This window comes from Typopeltis vanoorti, chromosome 4 (assembly GCF_054136105.1).
Source record: "Typopeltis vanoorti isolate ZY-2024b chromosome 4, IOZ_Tvanoo_1.0, whole genome shotgun sequence".
In the NCBI taxonomy this organism is placed as follows: domain Eukaryota; kingdom Metazoa; phylum Arthropoda; class Arachnida; order Uropygi; family Thelyphonidae; genus Typopeltis; species Typopeltis vanoorti.
Window position 1 is genome coordinate 173,066,838 of NC_143552.1, and position 25,777 is coordinate 173,092,614.

A 25,777-nucleotide genomic window follows, 5' to 3' on the forward strand; every position below is an offset into this window, starting at 1 on the left:
TTTGTGCAAGGTGAAGGTAAAAATACTCTGTGAACAGGGTATTTTTTTTTTTTTTTTTTTTTTTTTTTTTATCAATCCATTCTTGAATTCTCAATTTTACAAATTTTTCTAGTACTTTTACCATGACACCTGAGATACTGATTGGTCTATAATTTGTTACTGCAGTCTTAGAACCTCCCTTATGCAAGAGAATTATTTTGCCCTCTTTCTGCTCCCTTGGAACTCTACTAGAGTTGAGACTAAAGAGCCTAGTCAAAGGCATTGCCAGTTCCCTTACATATTCTCGCAAAACCCTAGCTGATATCCTATCTAATTTCAGAGCTGTATTTACATTGAGATTGAGATGCGAGCTGGTTGTCAGCACAATCAGTTGTGTAGTAAGGAGTGTTTCCTGATGTTCTGACCCGATGCACCTAATTATGCAACAAAAAAAAAAAAAAAACTACAACTAATTAAGAGTTAACAAGTCTTCCAACAGCACAGACCCAAAAGGAGTAAGGAGGGGAGAAGTTAAAACTGTTCCACTTTACAAAAGTGATAAGGTTGTGGCTATAAATTATAGGCCAATCTGTATACCTGGAGCCAACTGAAGTAGGTCATTGATAAAAAGCAGGAAGAGGGTTAGTGAGAGGACAGATCCTTGTGGAACCCTGACATTAGTTGAATGGTGAGAGGATAAGGAGCCATCCACCATCACACACTGCATCCAGACAGAAAGTTGGCAGTCCAACTACAGAGGTCCTGAGACAGACCAAATGATGGTAGTTTGCTTAGTAAGCCTTTGTGCCAGACCCTGTCAAAAGCTTTGGAGATATCAAGTGCAACCACTTGAGATTTGCCAAACTTCTCCATGGCATTTGTCCAGAGATGGGCAACACATGTGAGCAGATCTCCTGTTGGTTAGTAGCGACGGAATCCATATGTCATTTATTAGGTGGATGCCTTCAAGGTAGTGTAGGAGTTGGATTTGATGATTTTTACCATTATTTTAGACAAAACTAAGGTAAGCAAGATAGGGCATAGTTGGACAGCAGTGACTTGTCACCCTTCTTGAATGGGTTGAATATAGGCCAGTTTCCAGGTTGTGGGATAGATACCAGTGAGTAAGAGAGTATATATATATAGGCGACATAGGATAGGAGTCAGTTCTGGTGCACAAACTTTCTGAGTCTGACTCCTTATAGGCCTGGCATTAATAATAATAATAAAGTATGAGTGACTTTAAACCTCAATTTCACAAACTGACACTTTTTCTAGTGTATTATTATTTACTCTTTAAATTACCAGGTTGGTCAAGTGATTAGTGTACTCACTCTCAAACCAATAGGCTGAGGGTTTGAATCCTCCATTGGACATGCATGTTTGCGTTCATCTTTAGGTGGGAGATGAATATCGTCGCCCTGCTTATTGGAGGCCTGAAGTGGCTTGAAAAAGTTCCATGTTTGGTTTCTAGAGCAGGGTTTCCAGACTATGTAAAAAAATAAATCAAAAATACAAAAATATATGTATAACTGATGAAAATAGAAAAAAAAAATCCTTAGCTCACCCACAGTACAAAATGTATTATAGGTTTGCAAATAATCCACGTGGATAGGTGCAACATTAAAAAAATTAAAAATATTAATTTTCTAACATTTTAAGAGCATTACCTCACACATGCATTAATTTACTTGTGTAGAGGCTTAAGTGCTGCGAGGACATTATGTTGGAGGTTTAATGGATTTTTTACAACACTCAAAAATAATTAAAATAGAATTTAATATTTCCTATATTTCATCCTAGTCACTAGGACATCTACGGGGATTACAAATAAAAAAAAACAATTCCTCCCCCATTCCCCACCCCCTCTCGTCAACAAGATTTTAAAAATGCCATCACCATACCCTACATCCGTGGTACTTCGGAAAAATAGCCAAGATACTAAAAAAGTATAACCTACACACAGCATATAAGCCCTACCGCAAACTTGCTACCCTTATCCGTTCTACGAAAGATCAGCTCCCTCCTCTCTCTCTGCCTGGAGTTTACAAAGTACCCTGTTCCTGTAAGCTTGCGTACTTTGGACAGACAGGCAGATCAGCATCCATCCGCCTGGAGGAACACAAGTCGTACATCGTTAAACACAACTATGGCCATTCAGGCTTGGCTGACCATGTTTTGGACACCACCCACAGAGTATTAACCACCATGCTCTACCACAGCAAATTCAAGAAAGAGAGACTTTTCTTAGAAGCAGCAGCTCTCAGAAACCAACCAAATCTTAATAAATACGGTTGCATTAAGCTTCCGAAGATTTGGGAAACACTCATCACCAGAGGTCCCACCTTACATTCCAGGCCACCTACTACCGCCCTTAGAGGGCTCTCCACCTAGATAGGACTTTAGTGTCACCCACGTGGTTGGGCTTAGTGTTGTAAGTTTTTGTGTGCATGTTACATTAATTGGTTTTGTAATCCCCGTAGATGTCCTAGTGACTAGGACGAAATATAGGAAGTATTAAATTCTATTTTAATTCTTTTTGAGTGTTGTAAAAAATCCATTAAACCTCCAACATAATGCATTAATTTAGCACTTATGTTTTTTTTTAAATTTATGTTTTCAAACCTGAGGAAGAACGGCCTCCATAGCCTGTGGACTGGGATTCAAATGAAGATATTCCAGAACTGAAATCTTGCTGCGAACTAAATTCATTTCCATATGATGAAGCTTGGCCTAAATTGCTGCTCCCAGATGGATTACTTTTGTAGGAATCAGTATTCTGAGAGCCATAAGGCATACGAGATGACTCGGTGCCTGAAGAATAAGAGTTGTATGAATCATTATCTGAAGTAAAGCCATATGAAGATTGGTTATTCTGGTTGCCAAAACTGTCAGAGTACGACTGACCTACAAAAAAGACATTGAAACTGTAGTGCAACCAAGAGTGTTCATTATTTTTATTGAAAAATAAAATATTTTTAAAACTAAACAAAATCATTTTATTGTTAAATAGTTATACTGAAGAATAAAATATTTTAAAAACTAAACAATAAAATCATCTTTTCCTTATGGAAATTCACTGTAATATTTCTTAATCCTAAATTTAAGCTCTGATCACTGTTATCCAAAGCACATATTTTAAATATTACTAGGCAATCTGCAGAAAGTTTTTATCTCTCATAATTCTCTAATGTTTAACAAAAAATAAACAAAATAAACATAACAGGAATGTGAAAAGGTAAAATCAGGGTACAGATTTCAGACTATTAAACTTCTCAATGATCCACACAAGAGCTATAATCTATGCATCAAATTAGCAACTATTATGAGCTGGGAGTCAATTCTATTAAGAAAAATTCTTAGGAATGTCCTGTGCTATCCTTTAATAATCTTATAAACTTGCATGCATATACCAAATTCATATCCAGTCATAATGGCAACTATCATATAAAATCTCACAAAGAACTGTCATATAAAATGTCAAGAACCCATTTTGAAGAATTGTTATTCTTAAAAATCAGCTCAATACTGGTTTGGGTGGAGTAGTATTTATAGATCTGTAGCAAATACACAGAGCCGAAACAAACCACTTGTGACATAATAACCAAAGCAAACTGTCAACTCACTCTTGCTATATTACTATGCTCTGAACAACCACATTATTCTTTTTTTTATATGCTTTCAATGTCCCACCCCAAACATGTGAACAGTATTCTAAGGATGGACAGATAAGGGATTTGTACAGTGCCATAAAGGCTTTTGCAGGAATCCTGAATATCTGGGTAACTCGGGCAATAAGCTACAGGGAAGCAGCTTATATCAAGACTGGCGTGAGGATGGAGACAAATGATATCAGAAAGGCACAATTTCAGAAACTTAGAGATCAGAATGATTGTAATAGCTTTAATACTGTGAGATGGAAAAGATCAGAGCTTTACCATCTTATCTTTATACTGCATATTATATTATAGAATAAGGAGCCTTTAGTCATAAAAGAAACTGGGCTCCCTGCAATGGATTCTGCTATATATAACCACCGGGAGGATATCATAAATGAAAATTGTGGAATGAACTCCGATAAGGAGAGGTGAAGATAACTCAAAATCATCAAGAAGGTAATCAGAGATCAAGCTCATCTGAAACACAAACAGATTCATACAAATAGCACATGAAATGGCAGAATGTTATACCAAACTGAACAACTTGTGAATTTTAACTGAAGAGATGCTAAAAATGAATAGTGACATAATGAAAGCGAGAAAAGATGGAAAAGAAATGGAAAAAACTGAACAGGTAACTATCTATTCAGAAGGTGAAGAGAACAAAAGTTGTTGGGGTCATAATGAAAAAAAAAAGTTTCCAAAGTATTCTTGGATACTGGCTTGTAAGTGACAAAACTATATCAATTAAAACTAAAGAAAACCTGACTTTTTCAGCAACCTCCTCCAGGTATATGCTTCTGCTGACAGTATTATGGTGAAGAGGTTGGAAAGTTCCATGAGGTGGTACAAAAGATCAGGAAACAAAGAAAGGTGATATTGTGATTATTATGGGAGACTTAAATGTAAAAGTAGGACTAAAGACTAAGAGTAGAAATAATGAACCTTACCTAGATTCAAATCAACTCAAGACTAACTTGATTATTAAGTTGTTTTGAAAACATCAGAAAGAATCAGAAAACATTAGAATATAAAATAGAAAATAGTCACATTCTTAACAGAGACCCCTTCTGATGATATGAGCAAATCCAACATTCTTTGACCTCGAGTTCCTTCTTTCACATGCTGCTTGAGAAAGTTGTCTTGCAAAAATTCAATAAATTCCTATCCTTTCTTATCATGAGATTTCTCTTCTACCCAATCAATGGTTGGAAAATTAAAGTTGCCCATAATGGTCACTCGTTTGGTACCTATAAGGCTAAATTGGCAATGCATTTCTTCGTCCTCTGCAACTATAAAAATAGAAAATAAAATAGAAAATAGTCACATTCTTAACAGAGACCCCTTCTGATGATATGAGCAAATCCAACATTCTTTGACCTCGAGTTCCTTCTTTCACATGCTGCTTGAGAAAGTTGTCTTGCAAAAATTCAATAAATTCCTATCCTTTCTTATCATGAGATTTCTCTTCTACCCAATCAATGGTTGGAAAATTAAAGTTGCCCATAATGGTCACTCGTTTGGTACCTATAAGGCTAAATTGGCAATGCATTTCTTCGTCCTCTGCAACTGAACCACTAGGTCTGTAGCAACACCCTACCATATATTTGATTCTGTTAACCTCCACTTCACACCATATAGACTCAAACTCACTGCTACATGGGGCATTTTTACCATCATTGTTTTCTTGTGTTTCTACCCTAACTGATATCATTAGCAGTGCTCTTTCTCCTCTCCTATCTTTTCTGTCATTCCTAAAAAGAGTATACCAATTACATTCGATCCCACTTACCATATCTGATTCTGATATCCAGGTTTCACTAATGCTAACAATCTTAGGCTACATCATATTCAATGAAGTAACAAACTCAACCCCTTTGTTTCTAATGATCATGATATACAGATTAATTCAAAATTTCTGTTTAGGTTTGAGGTATTTCAATTATCCCCCCCCCCCTCCATGCCAGAAACTGTGTTATAAATAACTACTTTTTGTCTAATTTTCCATCTTTGGTTTTATATGTTTTGCAGGGAGGATGTCACATTTCACTAACTTAAAAAAATATGCACAAATGTTCCTGGCATGTATGTATAGACATAATATATTACCACCTGGCCTATTCTTATAATTAGATATGCAATCTAGTTGATCTTGTTCTAGAATTTTCTGTTTTCCCTCTCCAGGCATACTTAAAAGCTCCGAACCCAAATATATTTTTCCACCCCTTCGCCACATACATAATCATGTTCGAAGACATTCATATCTTTATCACGTTTGCATAACCCAACTTATATATCCTATCCTTTCCTTCATGCTTACATGGTGATCAGAATGCATTAAGAAAATTATGGAACAAACTACTGCGTTAGAGTAAAATTTGAGTTTAATATAAACCAAAATAAACACTATGTTTCAACCGTCACATTAAGGTCATCATCGTTAACTCTAACGTAGTAGTTTATTCTATGATTTTCCTAAACAGCTGAAATATTTTACTTGTTCTATAGATTCTCTATTCAGGATCAGTTGATGCTTCAATGCTTCTGACCATTTTCATTGCCCTGGAATTTTTATTACTGATTTTCATACCAAATAAATTCCTATTTATCCAAATTACTCATGCACCCAAATCTGTTGAGGTTTGGAATGTTTTTTAGAGCTGAGGCTGATTCTATGAATAATCCTTCATACTTGAACTTGCTGCAGTGTATTACTTTGGCTTTCTTCCAATGTATCCTGTGGCATGAGAACATCATGCCACAGGATACGTTTCACGAGAACATCAGCCCAACAGCCAAGACAACTCAACATAGTCCACTGGAGGACACCATTAGGACTTAGGAACAATAGTAGTTTCTTATCTTCTGCCCAATTGGCTTTTTGTAGTGCCTGCGTGCACGTGCCATATTTGTATGTTCCCATGAAGATGGCCATGTGACATTGCCGAAATATAGGAAGAATTTATTAAATTTTCTTTTAATTTATATTCCAGTATACATTGTAAATTCTTTAAATAATTTAATAGTCATGTGTTGCCAACATATAAGCCATTCTACAAGAATGAAACTCATAAATGATGAATACCAGTGTAGATAATATACAATCTTGTCTCACATCTGATTTAACATTAAACTATCTTCCTGTACCTCCTGCCATTCTAACTGCTGACTTACAATCAAATATAGACTAATATTGCTGGATATATTATGTCCCAACTGTGACATTTTGCACAGCTTTCCTCTTGGCAACTTGTTATATGCCTTTTTCAGATCTACAAATCTTAAATATATCTGTTATATTCCCATGATTTCTCTATTTAAAAAAAATTATTTGGAAATTGAAAATCTGGTCCTGACAACCTCTATTTGGCATGAATCCAGTTTGTTCTTCACCATTCTTCCCTTAGACAGGTTTACTTAGCCATTTCTCAAATATACTTACCTAAATCTTACCAAGAATGCTCAACAGAGAAATACCTCTATATTCTCACATTCACTATTATTTCCTTTTATAGATAGGTGCAATATAGTTCATGAAGAGCAGTCATTAATGAATCACATCAATAGGAGAAGAAAAAGCCTAAATGGACACCATTTGAGGCATGGGGGACTGATTACAGAAATAATGGAGGGGACTGCAGAAGGGAAAAGGCCATGAGGCAGACCAAGAATTTCATATATAAATAGCATAATGATGATAACTGGTGCTAAGAGTTATGAAGAAATAAAAAGGAGGTCACAAGACAGGATATTATGATGTGCTGCTATAATTAACAATCTTCAGATTGATGTACCAAAGAAGAAGATAGGTGCTATTAGAGCTCTACTCCAATCACCTGGAATTTGACCCTCAGACCAGGTCTCATGATTTGTGCAGTGTAGTGACAGTAAAGCCTTTATATCTCAATATTTGAGCATTTCTGGTCGATTATCATCTACCCCAGATGCCTTTCCACATTTCAAGTTATTGATTACTGTTTCCACTTCAAGTATGGATATGCATTCCTGACTGTATTCCTGCTGAGTGTCTTCCACCACCATACTGACACTACTTCTTTCATTTAGCAATTTTTTGAAGTAATTACTCCAAACATTTAGAATATCTTCAGTTTTAATGTCACCTTTATCATTTGATTCCTTTTATAGTACTCTTCTTCACTGCATCTCTTTAATTTCCTGAGTTCTGATTTTTCTAGCAAACCTCACCACATGCTTATCTAGCTGAATTAACCAACCTTGTCTTCAGGGTTTTTCCACTGAATGTCTAAGATTTGGGTCTTGTTTTCAAACTCATTTTTTCTTGAATAATTTTTGTGCATTTGAGTCTACAGTTCACCCCTAAAAGCTGCTTGACTACATTCTTCTATCAATAAGAGAACCAGTGGGAAACAGCTCTTATGACAATAAAATAGTCGATGAGACTTTTCTTATTTCTTGCATCTTCTCTGTCTGTGAATTTCTGCACATTTTTATGTTGAAACATGGTATTCGACATAACTAGTCAATGTTTTTGAGCACAAATCCAGCAGTTTCTTACTATTACTATTAGCTCTGCTCTTTTTTCCAAATTTTCTCAAAATATTGCTCATAATACAAAATCATGGTACATGATTTTTTTTCACTTGTTATAATTTATACTAAACTTGCCAAGAAATTACATTCTTGTTAATCCTCCTTTATCCAAGTGCAAGGAAAATTATACTACAGAACTTGTATATAAAGGCTATGTGTGTGTGTGCTTTGCATTATGGATAATGGATACTAAGGCAACTAATACAAAGTAATTAGCCTCTATATAATTATATTACTTCAACCTTGGTATCTATTCAAGGATGCCACTGATAGGACCTCAATAAATGTCAAAACCATTCTGGGTAGCAGCCCTGCCATAATGTATCATTATACACATTCAAAAAGATGTGTGCTTTGCATTATGTGATAATTAATGTAAGGTCATTAGTCCTCTATATACAAGTTGCCTTGTCACAAAGATACTTCAAGAGCAAACTTTGTTAGCTTACACTTGAAGAAAAAACTATGAAGAAATTATTTCTTAGCAAGTTTAATTTAAACCTCTTGTTTGTGTGCACACACACATAGTTGATATTACACACTCACACAGAAAAGAATGAAGATAATATAACGAAAGACAACAACGCTCAAGTCAATAGTCATGATACCTTCTGAAGTAGTATCTGATCTTCAAAACAATGACCCTACAATTAAACAATTCATGAGTGTTCTGGAAGAGCACTATGTAATTGTACTTCAATTGTATTTCATCTGCCCCTTCAATTATCAGAACAGCAAATTATGATAATTTACAGGTCAGATAAATGATAGATTAATGTAGCAGCAAAAAAAAAAAAAAAATGAAAAACTCTTGAAGATCTAAAACAGAAAATAGCTAAAAGAGTTGAATGAAAGAAAGAATTTTGACATCTGAAGCACAATATTTAGCAAAAGAAAAGTTCCAAATTACTGGCAAAAGGAACTAATAAAATTTTCAAACTAAAAACTCCAGAGGAGATGCCTTTCATAAAATTATACAAAAATAACTGAAATAATTTGAATTATCTGATGAGCAATAAGAATTTAGAAAGAAAAGAAAAAAAAAAAAAAAAGAGTTCATTCACCACTAGATGTAATACTTTTAAATGGACTCTCTTGCTTTGATGATAATCACTAAATAACTATGATATGACAGGAAAGGAAGTACAGTGGAACCTCGGTTGTTGAACTTAATTCGTTCCCAAAGGCTGTTCAGAAACCGAGTTGTTCGAAAACTGAAACATTTTCCCAAAAGAATTAATGTAAAATGGATTAATTCATTCCCAAACCCCAGATGATTGTTTATTTAAACCTTTACAACTGTACTTCATGCATAAGATCGTATACAAACATAATGAAAATGCATAAAATCTTATATAAAAAGAATAAACACAATAAATAGATAAAATAAAAAGGAAAATTTAACTTCACTTTAACTATACATACAGAAGAGAGTTGATGGCGTAAGTGGAAAGAGGTGAGTAAAGGGAGTCCCCTTCCATAAAAACATCAGGTTACTGTCCTTCTGGGTTTTTTTTCTCTTTCTCTTTTCTGTCTCTTGGCACCACTCGACTCTGCTTGACACACACACACGCACACTGGGATTCTGTCTCACTAAAAACCTGTCCAATGGCATTTGTTTTTGCCTGTGTTTTAAAATGTTTCTGAAGTGAGACATGGCACTGTCATTGAAATGGTTTATGATGCAGTTTGCTACAGCTTTGTGAGTGTGATATCTTGCCACAAAACTTTGCACCTCACCCCATTTTACACACATTTCTTTGATCAAAGAACTAGGAACGTCCTCAATCCCTTCCTCTGTGTCTGAAGCCATTTCCTCCACCTCCGTCTTTTGCTGCTCCTTCTGAAGGTGTTCCAGTTCTTCCATGGTGAGCTCATTCCTGTGATCCTCCACTAACTCCTCCACATCAGCATTGTCAACTTCCAAGTCCATGCTTTTGCCCAGAGACAATATCATCGACAAGAGCAACATGCTCAACCTCAATGTCTCTGTCTACTACACAGTCTGGCAACAATTTCCTCCAGGTTGAGTTCATCGTCCTGTAAGTCACTTGCACCCAGGCTTTGTCAAGGATACTTAAGCAATGGAGTAAGTTGAAGTGATTTTTCCAGAATTCTCTGAGTGTTAATTCTGTCAGAGGTCACTTCAAAACACCTTTGAAACAGTGCATTGGCGTAGAGTTTCTTAAAGTTCGAAATGACCTGCTGGTCCATGGGCTGAATTAGAGAAGTTGTGTTAGGGGCAGAAACTTCACTGTGATAAAATCAGACTCCTCCACAAACTTGTCCTCCAAGCCTAGAGGGTGAGCAGGAGCACTGTCCATCACAAGAAGGCATTTAATTGGCAAATTTTTTTCTCGAAGGTATTTTCTCACACTTCGGGCAAAGACTTCATGGATCCACTCAAACAATTGCCTGGTTACCCAAGCCCTACTATTAGCCCTCCATATAACAGGCAATTTACTTTTTCATCATGTTATTTTTCTTAAACACCCTCGGATTCTCAAAGTGGTACATAAGCAATGGCTTAACCTTGAAGTCTCCACTTGCATTTCCACATAGCAAACAGACTGTCCTTCATTGGCTTGTGTCCTGGCAATGCTTTTTCCTCCTGAGTGATGCAAGCCCTCTTTGGCAATTTTTTCCAAAATAGGCCGTTTCATCACAGTTGAACACTTGTTAGGTAAGAAAACCCTCAGCCTTTACGTAGTCACTAAATTCTTGCACATATTTCTCGGCAACTTCTCGGTTCGAACTCACAGCCTCCCCATGCCTAACCAACTATGTATGCCGCTTCTCCTCTTAAATTTCTCGAACCACCCTCTACTAGCTTTGAACACATCAGTATCAGCACTCGTACCAGATTTTTTCTTTAACAGGTCATCATATAATCACCTCGCTTTTTCACAAATTATAGCCTCAGAAACACTATCACTAGCTAACTGTTTCTCGTTTATCCAAATCAGCAACAATTTTTCCACTTCTTCAATCGTCTGCGATCTTTGTTTAGTAAGAACTTTCACTCCTCTTGCAGCATCAGCTCGATCGCCTCTTTATTTTTGAGTATTGTACATATTGTTGATTTCGCCATACCGAACTGCATAACAAGATTCGAGACACGAACGCCATTTTCATGTTTTGATACGATTTCTTTTTTTCATCTCTATCGTGGTTCTAACAACTTTTCTTTTTGCTTTGCTGCTATCACTATTCTTCTGCGGCCCCATGGTGGCTTAATTAATAATAATTTATGAAAAAAAAGAAAATCAAGAAAACTCACTGCAAATTCGAGCAAGTGTCTGCACTGAACGAAGGCTACTATGTAACTGACGCTTTCCTGCCTTACAGCTCAGCACGTGGTTGCCATTTGCCTGTTCAGAAACAGAAATTCTGTTCGGACACCGAATTGTTTGAGAACAGAGGTGTTCAACAACCGAGGTTCCACTGTACAAGAAGAAAGAAAAGCTACAATTTTGAATCTCAAGTCTTATCTGGAAGAAAACTAACACGTGCAGCAAAAACAAATGTATAAAGTATAGAAATTAGACAAATCAATCTAACTCCTGAAAAGAAACCATTAAGAAAAACAGAAAACATACCATACCAATATTAGGAGAATCTGAAAAAATACAGCCAATCAATGATTGGATGAGAAAAAAAAAAAAATGAACTTTTTATAGAAAGAATAGGTAGCCAATAAAAATAAAGAACTGGATTCCAAAGGGAAAAGAGAAGATGAAGGAGCAGAAGATGCAAGGACATACACAATTCTAAAATTGATCCCATACCTGAATTTCATGCATAACACTGAACATTTCTGGACTGGACTTAACTGTGACATGAACTTTCTTCAATCCACTGTTGTGCAGCTCTTCACCATAAATATCCATAACATTTTTATCTCATTACAACTTACTGCTGATTTCTGATAATCAGTTCTCGGTGTTCATTCTGTTGTTCTCTTTGTCAATCTGTTGTCAGACTTTTTCTTCACATCCTGTCCAGCACCATTTATTGCTTTATAATGCAGATGCAACTTCTGTTACTTTTGTTTGCTTCTGTATCCAAGTATTATTATTTTGATCTAACCATGATATTCCCAAAACTTTAACTCTTTCCATGCTTCATTGTCGTTTGTTTCTCTAGCAGTTTTAGTCAGGCTCCAGGTGTCCTACCATAGGTCATTATTGAGAGTACACACTGGTTGTATATCTTTCTTTTTAAGCAGTTTGGAAAATGCCTTTAAATATATATCTTTATAATGGTTGAAAACTTTTCACCCAGTTGTTTTCCTAACTGAAATTTCATTATGAAGTTTATGGTCATTTGTAATGATTTGTCTTACTACTGTAAATTAGCCAAGCATTTCTCGAGTCTTGTTGAGAACATAAAAAGTACCTCAACTCTATCAAGAATTGCATTCACTTTCTAACCAGAGGGATGAAAATCATGCAACCACTGTCATGAATATCCCACTATATACATAGATGTTACCAAATGCCTTTAGGCATGAGATAAATTTCACCATTATGTTTATGGAAGGCCTGAAGTGGTTCTAGAGCATGATTTCCATGTTATCTAACTCTTAGCCTACTTATGACACTAATACATGTACTATAACCTAACAGCTTGCGAATATGGGATTACAATAATGCAAAATTAGAAAATTTGCAGTGCAAATCAAACAAATATACTATAACAAATTAATAGCAAGACTTTGAAAGTAAGTAAAAATAAACTTAAGCAAAGTTCAAAATACTAATGATAGATCACGTACACTGAAAAGTCATAAAAAATATATAAGCCAAGATAAATAAAATAACAAGGGATGCATTCAGGTTTTAAGCAGAGGGTCCAGTCCAAAAAATATGTTACAGTCAACTTAGACACCATTCTCAGCACTCTGCTAGAAGAAACTCCATCAATGGGCCTGCTACCTTTTTGGGGAGGTGTTTAGGGGCAAAGCAAAAAAATGGTTCTGCAAAAGGACAGAATGGCAATGATAATGGACCAGACTATGGCTTTAGGCCATAGTCTGGTCCATCTGGAACATCTTTCCTGTGACAGGGAAGGAGAAGGAACTGGTCGAGGAAGCTAAGTGCTACCAACTAGATTTAGTCTGGCTTTCTTCGACCAAGAGGAGAGACACTGGAACTGTCAACCTGGTGGATGAGGGGTGGAGGCTCTACTACCCTGGTGTGAGCAGGGTAATGTCTGCTTAGGCAGGTGTGGGGATACTCACAAACCCCCGGGGCTCCAGATGAAAAAATCACAACTTGGCTGTGGTGCAAGCCTATGCACCTAATCTGGAGTCAGAATACTCTGCCTTCCTACAGGAAGTGGATGCTGCTTTTGACAGAGTGACAGACATGGAATCAGTCCTGCTAATGGGTGACTTTAATGCACATGTTGGAACAGATGACCAGACATGGAGGGGGTGTGGTTGGGAGGAATAGAGAGACCCTGACCTAAATGCAAATAGGTTGAAATTATTGGACTTCTGCTGTACTAACAGCTTGTCCATAATGAATACTTTCTTCTAGCACCAAGAAGTCCATAAGTATACCTGGTAAATGGATACACTTGGACAAAGGTCTCTCTTCTCACACGAACGTTCAGCACCATCAACTGACCACCACCTTGTTGTCTGCACTCTACGGCTACAGAAACCAAATGCTACCATCAACGCTGGTAGACCTAAGCAGCTATACCACGTGAAATAGGAAGCATTGGAAAATGAGGCTGTGAGGAAGAAATTTACAGATAATAACATCTCCAGGTTCAAAGAAATTCCCAAACATACTGCAGATGTTGAGGAGGAGTGGGAGCTGTTCAGAACAGCTGTCACTGCCTCTATACTCTTATGCCGTGGCAGAAAGCGGCTTGGCATGACGACAGATAACGAAAAAAGGACACCTTGGTGGAACCAAGAGGTCCAAAAAGCTGTCTAGGCAAAAAAGGGGGCTTACTAGGGTCAGGTCACCCGAGATGTGTTTCCAGCAAACTGAGGCATGGAAAGCAAGCTGCTGCTGAGGCAGTAAAGACAGCAAAGCAGAAAGCTTAGGAATCCTTTGGAGAAAGATTAGATTCATCCTACCAGAATACTTTGTTTGCAAATGCAAACAAAGTATTCTGGCAAACCATCTGCTGCCCTCAAGGAAGGAAATAGTACACAGCAAGGCCAATAAGGACTCTGATGGTGCACTGTTAACAACTGAGAAGGATATCCTCCACAGAGGGAGGGAATACTTTGAGAGCCTTCTCAACCCAGGTGGCACAGCAGCTGTGGACATCCAAGAGGTGCAGATCGGTGCGATGACTAGTCTCACAACAGAAGAGGTCCATTTAACAAGAAAATCGCTAAAATCAGGCTGGGCTGCTGGTGATGATGAAATTTGGATAAAATAAATGCTAAAAGCCTTAAATTGAGACAGTGTTCTCTGGCTGACTCGAGTGTGTCAGGCTGCTTGAATTTCTGGGCGAGTACCAAAGCAATGGCAGACAGGCATAATAATTCTAGTCTTCAAGAAGGGAGACCAGAGAGATTGCAGCAACTATCATGGCATCTCTCTCTGGTCTCCCTTCTTGAAGACTGGAAGAACTATGTGGCTTTTGTCCTAGTAGAACACCAACTGACCAAATCTTCACTTTAAGGCAAGTGATTTGAGAAATCTTGAATATGCCATGAATGGCTACATGTTTTGTGAACTTGGACATATCACCAGGTTCCTTGGGATAAGCTTTGGCAAGTAGTACAGGAGTATGGAGTGGATGGCCAACTATTAGCTGCTATCAAATCCCTGTATGAATGCTCAGAGTTTTGTGTCAGGGTAAACAGCACAAAGTCTGAACCTTTCACAGTCTCCGTTGGTCTCCACCAAGGGTGTGTTCTATCACCCCTCCGTTTCATAATATTTATGAACTGGACTGATAGGCACAGCTGAGGCAGTGAGTGTGTCAGAATTGGAAGATGTAGCATTGGACAGCTGCTTTTTGCAGATGACCTAGTTCTGCTTAGCTCTTGCACACATGACCTCCAATGGACCCTGGATAGGTTTGTAGCTGTTTGTGCAGAAGCCAGGATGAAGATCAGTGTGGCCAAAACGGAAACATTTGTCATCTCAAGACAACCATCCCAGTGCACTCTACATGTGAGTGGAGTCCCACTGAGGCAGGTGGACAAGTTTAAATACCTTGGGTCCATATTCACGAGTGGTGGAAAGTGGAATGTAGAGCTAGATACTCAAAATTGGTTCAACAAGCACAATATTGCGAGAGTTTGGCAGTATTGAAGTGGGAGTTAAGCCAAAAGGCAAAGCTGGCTGTCTTCAATAGAGTATGTCCCCATCCTCACATATGGTCATGAGAGTTGGGTAATGTCCGAAAGAATGCGGACAAAAATCCAAGCAGCTGAAATGAGGTTCCTACGAGGCAGTTGCAAGGCTGACAGGATTCGACAAAGTCAGAAGCTCTGCAATTCAGGAAACCCTCAATACCCCATCATTGCTTCTCCATGTTGAGAGATCACAGTTACGATGATACAGGCACCTGGTCAGAATGCCACAAGAGAGGCTCCCCCAGCAGGCCCTCTTTGCCAAGCCAGAGGGTGGGAAGGCACATGGAAGGCCAAGCTCTCACTGGATAGATTATATCCAGAGCCTTGGGTGGACACGTCTGGGAGTCCCACGAGAACACCTGAGCTTGGTAAAGGAGGATCATGACCATTGGAAGTTCTTCTTGCAGCTGCTGTCCCCACAACCCAATTAGGAAAGGTGGGCCTTGAAGATGGATGGATAAATAAATAGGTTAAATGTCTTATTTTTCTTAGTATTCATAGAATTATAATGCCAATTTGATGAACTTAGTGAAAATGTCAAGAATAAAAAGATTCCAATCTAATTTAAACACTGCTGAATGAAAACAGCATTTGAAATAAATATTAATTCATAAAACCATTAAGACTGGAAATCTAAAACAAATTTCTAACAGTAGCAAAAAATTTACAGTAAAATCTGCTTTGAAAGGCAAAAATAATAATCAGCCCTACTATTCATAAACTTTTATACAGAAAAACCCTCATTGCAAATATCAGTCAACTGGAGATCATGTTATGTATTATTCTCATGCAAAATTTTAAGCCTTTAATAGCAAAATCAATAATATTATTGATGCACTTGAAGCCACAGCCAGGTTGTAAATACAACAACAATTTCACCAGCATATTGAAAAGATAGGTAGCTATTCTGTTTTCAGGTTCAAGAGAATGCTACAAAATTACATTTTTTTTCCCTAATCTTCTTCCTGTCTCATAATTCTGACAATAATAATTAATTAGCAAGAAATACCCTTTTAGTTGTCTTGTAGTATATATACACATAAATGTACCATGGAATTAGAAAGGAAACTTTCAAAATGGAAGCTCATCACTTAAGGTAGCAAAGCATATTAAATAAATTATTTTGCAACAATGTAATCATCATTTACTATTTAGTAAATAACTGAAGATACATAAGTAGATGAAGTCCACAGCCTCTAAGGAATGTGGAGAATCACCAGCACTTCTGAACCCAATGTCCAATCTTTACATCCAGAGCAAATTTTAAAGGCAGAACTACATCCATAAACAGGTTTTATATATTGCAAAATGTACAGAAGAGAAAAATTGTCATTTCAATGAAAATACAATCTCATATCACAAATTATTGCAATTCACCTTTTTGAAATCCTTGATTATTTTGCTGTTGGTCACCATATGACTGTAATGATGGTCTCATTTGGCTAGATTCATTAAAAGAAGGAGTTTTATTACTCCATCCATCCTAGGAAATATGTAAAAAAAATATTTATATAAGACATAAAATGTCTACAATACATACATATTAAACTACATTAAAGTTTAATGTCAATTAAAAACATGAACTAAAAAATACTGCACCTGCATTCCTTTACAGCAAATCTGTTTCTAAGAAAATTGATTTGCAGGAGACCCACACTATCCAGTAACACAACACCTATTATACATTTCCTTAACTTATTCAGTTGGGATGCTCACAACCACCTACCTCTAGCAAATTCATTCCAATCATTCACCACTTTCCAAGTGAAAAACCTAGTCTGCACACCTTTACTAATCACACTCTTAGACAACTGTCGAGTGTGACCTCCTGCTTAACCCTAACTCCCCATGTATTGAAAAATTTCCTATGTCAATCTTATAGAATCCCTTTAGAAACTTATAAGTGTCTATCATATCCCCTCTCCTCTGCCTATCAGCTAAACTCTGCAACCCACACACCTTCAACCTGAGTGTTAAAAAAATTGAGCCCCAGAACTAACACCTATCCTGTATTGCCTCTTCAATCTATCCTATTCAAATGGCATCTACCCAACAACGTAGAAACAGGTCCACAACCAGACCAAAGAAAGGTGATAAAAGTGAACCAACAAACTACCATCCAATTGCTCTCACTTATATTCTCTCAAAATTTATGGAGAAGGTCATCAATAACCAAATCTTAAACCATCTAGAGACATACAACCTAATCAGTGCCCAGCAATAAGGATTCCATGACTCACAACCTACAGCTGATCTTCTTACTTTCACCATCCACCTACGAACTCAAGCCACGGAGAAACTCACATGGTTGCCCTCAACATTTCAAAAGGCATTTGACTGAGTTTGGCATAGGGGCCTACTCACCAAACTGCCATCCCATGGTCTGCCTTCCCGATTCTGCAACCGGATCACCAACTTCCTCACTGGTTGCTCACTACGTGTCATTGTGGATGGCTTACTCTCCTCAGATTTTGCCACGGTTCTGTTCTTTCACCCACTCTCTTCCTCTTGAATATAAATGACCTGCTGTCACAGAGTTCCAATCCATAGTTTTATTGACACAGTACACTCCATTTCTCCTTTTCATTTGACAAACCCATTAGTACTCAAGTATTAGAATCCTAAAGATCTACCATGACCAAGGACCTGAACTCAGATCTCTGAGCTATATCCCAGTGGAGTAAGCACAACCTTGTAAACTTCCATGCCACCAAAATTCAGTTCTGTCTGATCTCTTGCAAGAAAGAGCTTGCATCCTTCCCCCTTACCATCATCAGTAATACTGAGATATCCAAACATCATCAGATTGCTCTTCTTGGACTGACTTGCACCTCAGATCTTTCCTGACACAAGCACATTTCAACTATAGCTTCTGCAGCTGCCAAAAAACTTGGTGTTTTTTGCATAAGACATTACTTCACACCTAGACAGCTGCTAAATCTATACAAAGCACAAATCTGCCCAAGGATGGAGTACTGCTCCAATATTTGGGGTAGGGAACCAAACTCCTCTCTAAGATTGCTTGATTTTATCCAAAGAAGACAATCTAGTTAATTAATGATCCCTCTTTCTCACAAATATTCAGTTCCTACCTTATGCCTATTCTACAGATACTTTCTTCACCAGTGCTGTGCTGAATTGACCACTATTATTCTCCAACCTCCAAAATCATTAAAACAAGAGCCACAATTGTTTTAATGATTTAAAACAAGAGTGGCTTGAACCCCCCATTCCACTTTCTGCTTAAGGGTCAAAGCTGTATAACCGAGAGGAGACTTCCACATAGCCTTTAAAGGAATGCAGAGAACTGACCAGGGCTTCTGACCTAATGTCCAATCCTCACCTTCTCGTGGTGCTATCTGTTGGGTATCTACCTGGATGCTGAACGAACGAGGATGGCCTAGCAATTTGGGATTTAGCAGACCAAATTGTATTCTTATTGGCTTAAACCAATATACCAAATGGTGGTACAACATGACAAAATTTCATGCGTGCTGCGGCGTAGCCTGCTTAAACAAGGGACCCTGTTGTTTTCACCAGGGAACTAGGGCCAACAGCGAAAAGTCAGCTACTGGAACAAATCTAAAAGTACACCCCAATTCAACATCACCAGAGTTAAAGATCGGTACTATCAACATAAGAAGTCCAAATAGCAAAGAAAGGGAGCTAGTTGAGGAATTAGGTCAGTACCAGATCAATAGGGGTGACTGAAACAAAAAAGACAAAAACTGGAGAGATCTTTCTGAGCAATAAATACAAAATGTTATATTCAGGCAATGACAATCAAGGAAAAGAAGGGGTAGCCATAGTATTCAACACTAAATACGAGGCTAATCTTGAATGGCAGCCAGTCCCAAGTAGAGCGATGTGAGCAAATGTTACAATGGGGAACTGGACAATGAGACTTATTTGTGCTTATGGACCCACAAAAGGTTCTGCTAGAGTAGCAGTGGAGGAATTTTTTGAAGCTCTAGAGAAAGCTACTGACACAATGAAAAAGGAAAAGTTGGTCCTTGTTGGGGATCTACATAGCAGAGTAAGAAGCAATTGTCAGACATACAAAAATGTTTTGGGAAAATTTGGAGAAAAGAGTAAAGCAAATAATAATGGCAAATATCTGTTGGATTTCTGCTCAGGACATGGACTAGTTATTACTAACATCATGTTCCAACATAAAAATGTGCACAAATTCACATGAAGAGAAGAGGCAAGGAATAAGAAAAGTTTCATTGACTACATTATTGTTGATAGTGATGTTTTCTCCCTGGTGCAGGACACCAGAGTGTGCACAGGATTTGAAATTGGAAGTGATCACTGTTTAGTCTTGAGCAGGATAAAATTGAATTTCATATTGAAAAGAATAACATGTAAGAAAGTTTTAAAGCGAATAAAAGTTGAGCAGCTCTCAGATGTGGACTGTAGACTAAAATATACCAAGATTATTGAAGAAAAAATGAAAGAGTTTTAGAACAGCAACCAAACCTTGGAGATTCAGTGGCAAGCCTTGAAGAAAACACTGATTGATTCAGCTAGAGAGGCATGTGGTGAGGTTGTCTGCAAGGATAGAAAAATCAGAACTCCATGGTGGACACAAGTTAAAGAGGCAGTGAAGGAAAAGAAGAAAGCATATCAAAAATTCCTGGCAAATAAGTCAGCTTGTGCTCTTAGAGAATACAGAGACAAATGTAAAAAAATTAAACAAAAGTCATGGGAGGACTTTGGCAAGAACATAACAAATAAATATCAAGAAGGTGGTAAGATATTCTGGAGGTTGATGAATAATCTTAGAAATGGGGGAAAGAGTGCTGTAAAAGGAATTAGAGATAAAGGTGACAGGAAAACTGGAGAAAAAGATATCCTTGAAGTATTGAGTAATTACTTCGAAAAATTGTTAAATGAAACAAGCAATGATAGCACAGTGGTAAAAAAACACTCAACAGGCATACATACAGTCAGGAATACTACATATCCATATTGAAGTAGAAAAAGCCATCAAAGGCTTGAAATGTGAAAAGGCAGGAGCAGATGATATTCGACCAGAAATGCTGAAGTATGGTGGTATAAAAGGCTTATAGTGGCTGCACTGAATAGTTCAGAAGGCCTCGACAGAGGGATGAATTCCAGATGATTGGAGTAGAGCTCTAATAGTACCCACATATAAAAAGGGAAATAAAACTGAATGTGAGAATTAGAGGTATTCCCTACTGAGTGTTCCAGGCAAGATTTATGCCAGTAGACTTGAGAAGAATTTTGGAAGAAAAGCTTGGTTAAGAACAAGCTGGATTCAGGCCAAATAGAGGCTGTAGGATCAGATCTTCACTTTACGACAAATAGTTGAGAAATCATGGGAATATAACAAAGATCTGTATTTAAGTTTTGTTGATCTGGAAAAGGCATAAGACAAGGTGCCAGATAGAAGCTATTCAATACACTACAGTTATATGGTGTCAATGGGGTATTATATCAAGCAATATTCAGTCTTTATTTGAGTTGTAAGTCAGCAGTTAGAATTGAAAGAAGTACAGGAAGATGGTTTAAGGTTAAATCTGGTGTGAGACTAGGGTGTACATTATCCCCTCTGTTATTCATTATCTATATGGATTACATTATGAAGGAAAGTGGTATTAAAAATGAAATCAAAATTGGAGTTAATGTCAGCTCTTTGCTTTATGCGGACGATGTCATACTTCTAAATAAATCCACTACAAGTCTGCAAGATTCTCGGACTAAATTGAATAACTGTTGTAATAGATATGGTATGAAGGTCAGCAATAAAAAGAGAAAGACAATGAAAATAGGCAGAATCGTTGAAAATGTCAACCGTGTTTTGAATGGGGAACCTGTGGAACAAGTAAAACATTTCAGCTATTTAGGCACGATTTTTAGTGAAGATGGTAAATTGAATATGGATACACACAACAGAATCAACAAAGCTGGTATGGTAGCAAGTCAATTGAATAAATTCATATGGAATAAGAGAGAAATTAGTCGGAACACTAAATTAGCTGTATACAAGACGTCGTTCAAACCAATTTTAACTTATGGATCTGAGAGCTGGGTCAGAAGTAAAACACTTGACCAAAGACTGGAGACCACAGATATGAGAGTCTTGAGAAAGATTAGGGATGTGAACAGATGGCATGAATGGCTACATTGTATTGAAAATGAGAATATTACGAAAGAACTTAACGTTGTTAGCAGAGTTAATCTTAGGTGGTATGATCACTTAAACAGAATGGGAGAGGAAAGATTAGCAAAGCAAGTGTTCTCTGCAAGGTTGGCAGGAAGGAGACCCCAGAGGAAGACCAAGATATAGGTGGATTGATATGGTGAAAAGTTCCTTAGAAGATAGAAATATAGGATCTGACAATGTTGGAGCCTTGACAGGTAACAGATTGATTTCGAGGAAAATTGTAGATAGGAAGTTAGTAATGATGTAAATTTTTCAATAGTACTATCATAATCCTGTACACCCCTTGAGGGTAAATGTCAGGAATTTGATGATGATGATGATGATAACTAAAAAAAAATCAAATGCATCTTAAATGAAGAATGTATAGGACAAATAAAACATTTCAATTGTTTAAGCAAAATTCGTAGTGAAGATGGCAAAATAAATTTGGAAAGGATAACATAATTACAAAGTTGGTATGTAGGAAGTCAAATTAATAAATTTATATGGAATAAAAGAGAATTTACCCAAAACACCAAACTAGTTGTATATACAACATATATTTTGTTACAAACAATAACATATGGATCTGACAGTTTGGTTAGAAATAAAACACTTAATATAAGATAAAAGAAATATTAAAAAAAAAATTTAATTTTGTTAGTATTTAGGAATGTGTTAGCATCTGAAGTGGTATGGTCACTTACAAAGAATAGAAGAGAAATGTTGGGAATGACAAGATACATGCACAGGAAGACCAAGATCTAGAGAGAATGATACAATAAGAAATGCCTTAGAAAAAGAAAACAAGTTCTTATGAATACTGGAGTACTAGACAGATTGCAGATTTGGAAGAAAACAAACAGTCAATAGAAATCTAGTAATGATAGACTGAGTAATTTCTTATTTTCATTAACACTGTCGCCCTACAATTAAGTTTACTCCAGATATCATCAATTTCCAGATATGTACCTTCAAGGGTTGCCTCAGGCTACTATGACAGCATTACATGAATAAGTCTACATTATCAATCTATCAACAATTTCCTCTGATTTTAAAGGCACTTCTTTAATCAATCCACCTAGACCTTGGTCTTCTTCTGGGTCTTTTTCCTGCCATCTTGACATCACACACCTGTTTTGCTAACCTTTCCTTTTCCATTCCTCCAGTGACCATTCCACCTTAGATTAGCCCTGCTCACACATTCTTGAATGCTAACAATGTTAAATTCCTTACTGATGTTTTCATTTTTAATATAATTCTGCCATTGATACCATCTGTGCACTTCCCTAATCTTTCTCAGAACTTTCATATCTGTGATCTCTAATATTTGATCAAATGTTTTCTTTCCAATCCATATAAATTTATTCAGCTGGCTTCCAACCAAATCAGCTTGGCTTATTCTTTTGTCTATTTCCAAATTTAGTTCGCCATCTTCACTAAAAAAAAAAAAAAAGAAAAGAAAAACTCCCTAAATAGCTGAAATATTTTACTTGTTCTATAGGCTCTCCATTCATAATGCAGATGAAGTTTTCTACATTCCTGTCTGGTTTCACAGTTTTGGACTTTTTATTGCTGATTTTCATGCCAAATTTGTTACAGTTGTTATTCAGTTTAGTTAAAGAATCCTGTAGATGACTAGCACATGATATGTTCAGAAGTACAACATCATCAATATAAAGCAATGAGGTAAGTTTCACATCTCTAATTCTAATATCAGGTTTAATGCCACTTTCTTTCATAATGTGATCCTTACAGATGATGAATAAGAGTGGAAATGATGTGACTTCTTGTCTTACACCAGATTTAACATCAAATTATCTTCCTGATGTATATTCTTCAATCCTAACTGCTGACTTACAACTTAAATATAAACTGTATTGCTCTGTGTGACATTCCAACCCATATAACTGTGTTTTGAAAAGCTTTTCTCTGGGCATCTTATCATATGCCTTTTCCAGATCTACAAAACTTCAAGTACAGATCTTTGTCATATTCCCATTATTTCTCAATTGTCTCAAATGTCAAGTGAAAATCCAATCTTGACAACCTCTAAATTTCCATTTACAGATCATCAAATCAAAAAGTCAAAGCCTGAGGAATACTTAATAAGTCTATAGGAAGCCAACTCATATGGAAAGATATCTTCATGCCAGTTCCATGTTTTCATTATCCTCAACAAAATTTAGGATATCATCATCTTACTCATGGTAGCTTCATTCCACCTAAGCTGGAATGAAGCTACCATGAACAGGAGTTTTACAGTCCCATCTATCAGCAGTCAAGTTAGTTCAAACCATTTATACTCAATGTTTTCTATCAATTTCCTTCTTCTACTTTCCCATTTTAAAGAATTGAGGAAGCACCAAAGAACTATTCTTTCTTTTAAAGAAACTTGTACCATAGTTTTATAAATTATTTACACAAACACAAGCACTCGTATTTCAGTCTGAAAATACGAGGACGGTCTGAAAAGTTCTCGGCCTCGACCATACATGGCAAACACTATGGGCACAATTTTTATTTTTCTAAGTTGGTACATGGATGCTTATGACAGATGTATCATTCTATCAAGTAGTTTGTTTTATAGCAAAAGTGTTGTCTGTATCCCTTGAAATGGATAAAATTGATTATCATATGGTTATAAAATTCTTTGTAAAAGAAGGTTTAACGGCAAAAGAAATTCATTCGACGTTCATAAAAGTTTATGGGTGCTCTTCTCTTTCGTTTTCGACAATTGCAAAATAGGCTGCAGAGTTTAAACGTGGCCATACCGGCCTTAAAGATGATTCACGTGAAGGACATCCAAAAAGTGTAACAACACCAGAAATCATTGAACAAGTGCACGATATGGTATTGGATGACAGGCAAGTCAAAGTGTGTGAAATTGCTGAGAGTATAGGCATTTCAAAAGAACGTGCAGGATATGTTTTGCATGAAGAACTGCAAATGAAAAAGCTTTGCAAAAGATGGGTGCCATGCTTGCTCGCAGCAGATCAAAAACGCACTTGCATGAAAATCTCTGAACAGTGCTTGGAGTGTTTTAACAAGAATAAAACTGATTTTGTGCATCAATTTATTACTATGGATGAGACTTGGATTCACCATTACACACCAGAATCCAAACAGCAGTCAATGGACAGAAGCTGGTTGTTCAGTGCCAAAGAAGACAAAGTCTGTTCCATCAGCAGGAAAGGTCATGGCATCAGTGTTTTAGGATGATAAAGGCATTTTGTTTATTAATTATCTTAAAAAGGGCAAAACGATAACCGGGGAATATTATTCCGATCTTTTAACTAGACTAGACAAAAAAATTTGTGAGAAAAAACCCGGTCTGCAGAAGAAAAAAAAATCATCTTTCATCAGGACAATGCACCTGCCCACAAACGTGTTTTGGCAATGGGAAAATTAAGGGATCTTCTTAAAACCTAAGGGCACTATGAATTGTTGGAATATCCACCCTATCCCCCAGATTTGGCTCCCTCTGACTTCTATTCCTCGCTGATCAGCGTTTTTTCTTTGGAGAAAAATCAAGGTGATTGCAGCTGAAGATGGGTATTTTGCAAATGTTACTGAGAACCCACTACAGAGATGGGATAATGGTGCTGGAATAAATGTATTAGTCTTAAGGGAGATTATGTTGAAAAATAAAAATAATTCTGAAATTATGAATTTTTTCATTGTTAGGCAGAGAACTTTTCAGACCACTTTCATACAGACCATTTTCAGTGGCAAAAAACACAAGGCAGAATGCAAACAATGGATTTATTTGAAATAGTGAGCCGCATGATGTTATATTTAAAATAAATCCATTGTAATTAACTGCTTTTTGTCACTGAAGATGGTCTGTAATTTTCAGACTAAAATATATTGCCTTATAATAAATTATTACCTTCACATTTGTTTACACATAAATAATTCATTAAACCATTGAACTATACTTTGGAGAGATGTGTATTTTTCCATATATTTGTGAGTTTTGTCACAGTAAACTAACCTACATTTATTCTGCGTCTAGTAGTTTCTTTGAAATTTAGCCTTGGATCAATGTGACTAAGT

The 25,777-nt window shown here is 36.8% G+C and overlaps 1 protein-coding gene across 2 annotated transcripts in view; it reads right to left on the reverse strand.

Annotated features, from left to right (window-relative positions):
* Positions 1–25,777, reverse strand: part of LOC150107853 (uncharacterized) — a 284,299-nt gene that overhangs the window by 204,829 nt on the left and 53,693 nt on the right. For both annotated transcript variants that reach the window (XM_090392094.1, XM_090392093.1), the window contains exons 4-5: positions 16,924–17,029; positions 2,605–2,886 (exon numbers count right to left, since the gene is read on the reverse strand). In XM_090392094.1, coding sequence (XP_090248220.1) covers positions 2,605–2,886; positions 16,924–17,029 — 388 coding nt within the window. The remainder of the gene's footprint in view (positions 1–2,604; positions 2,887–16,923; positions 17,030–25,777) is intronic.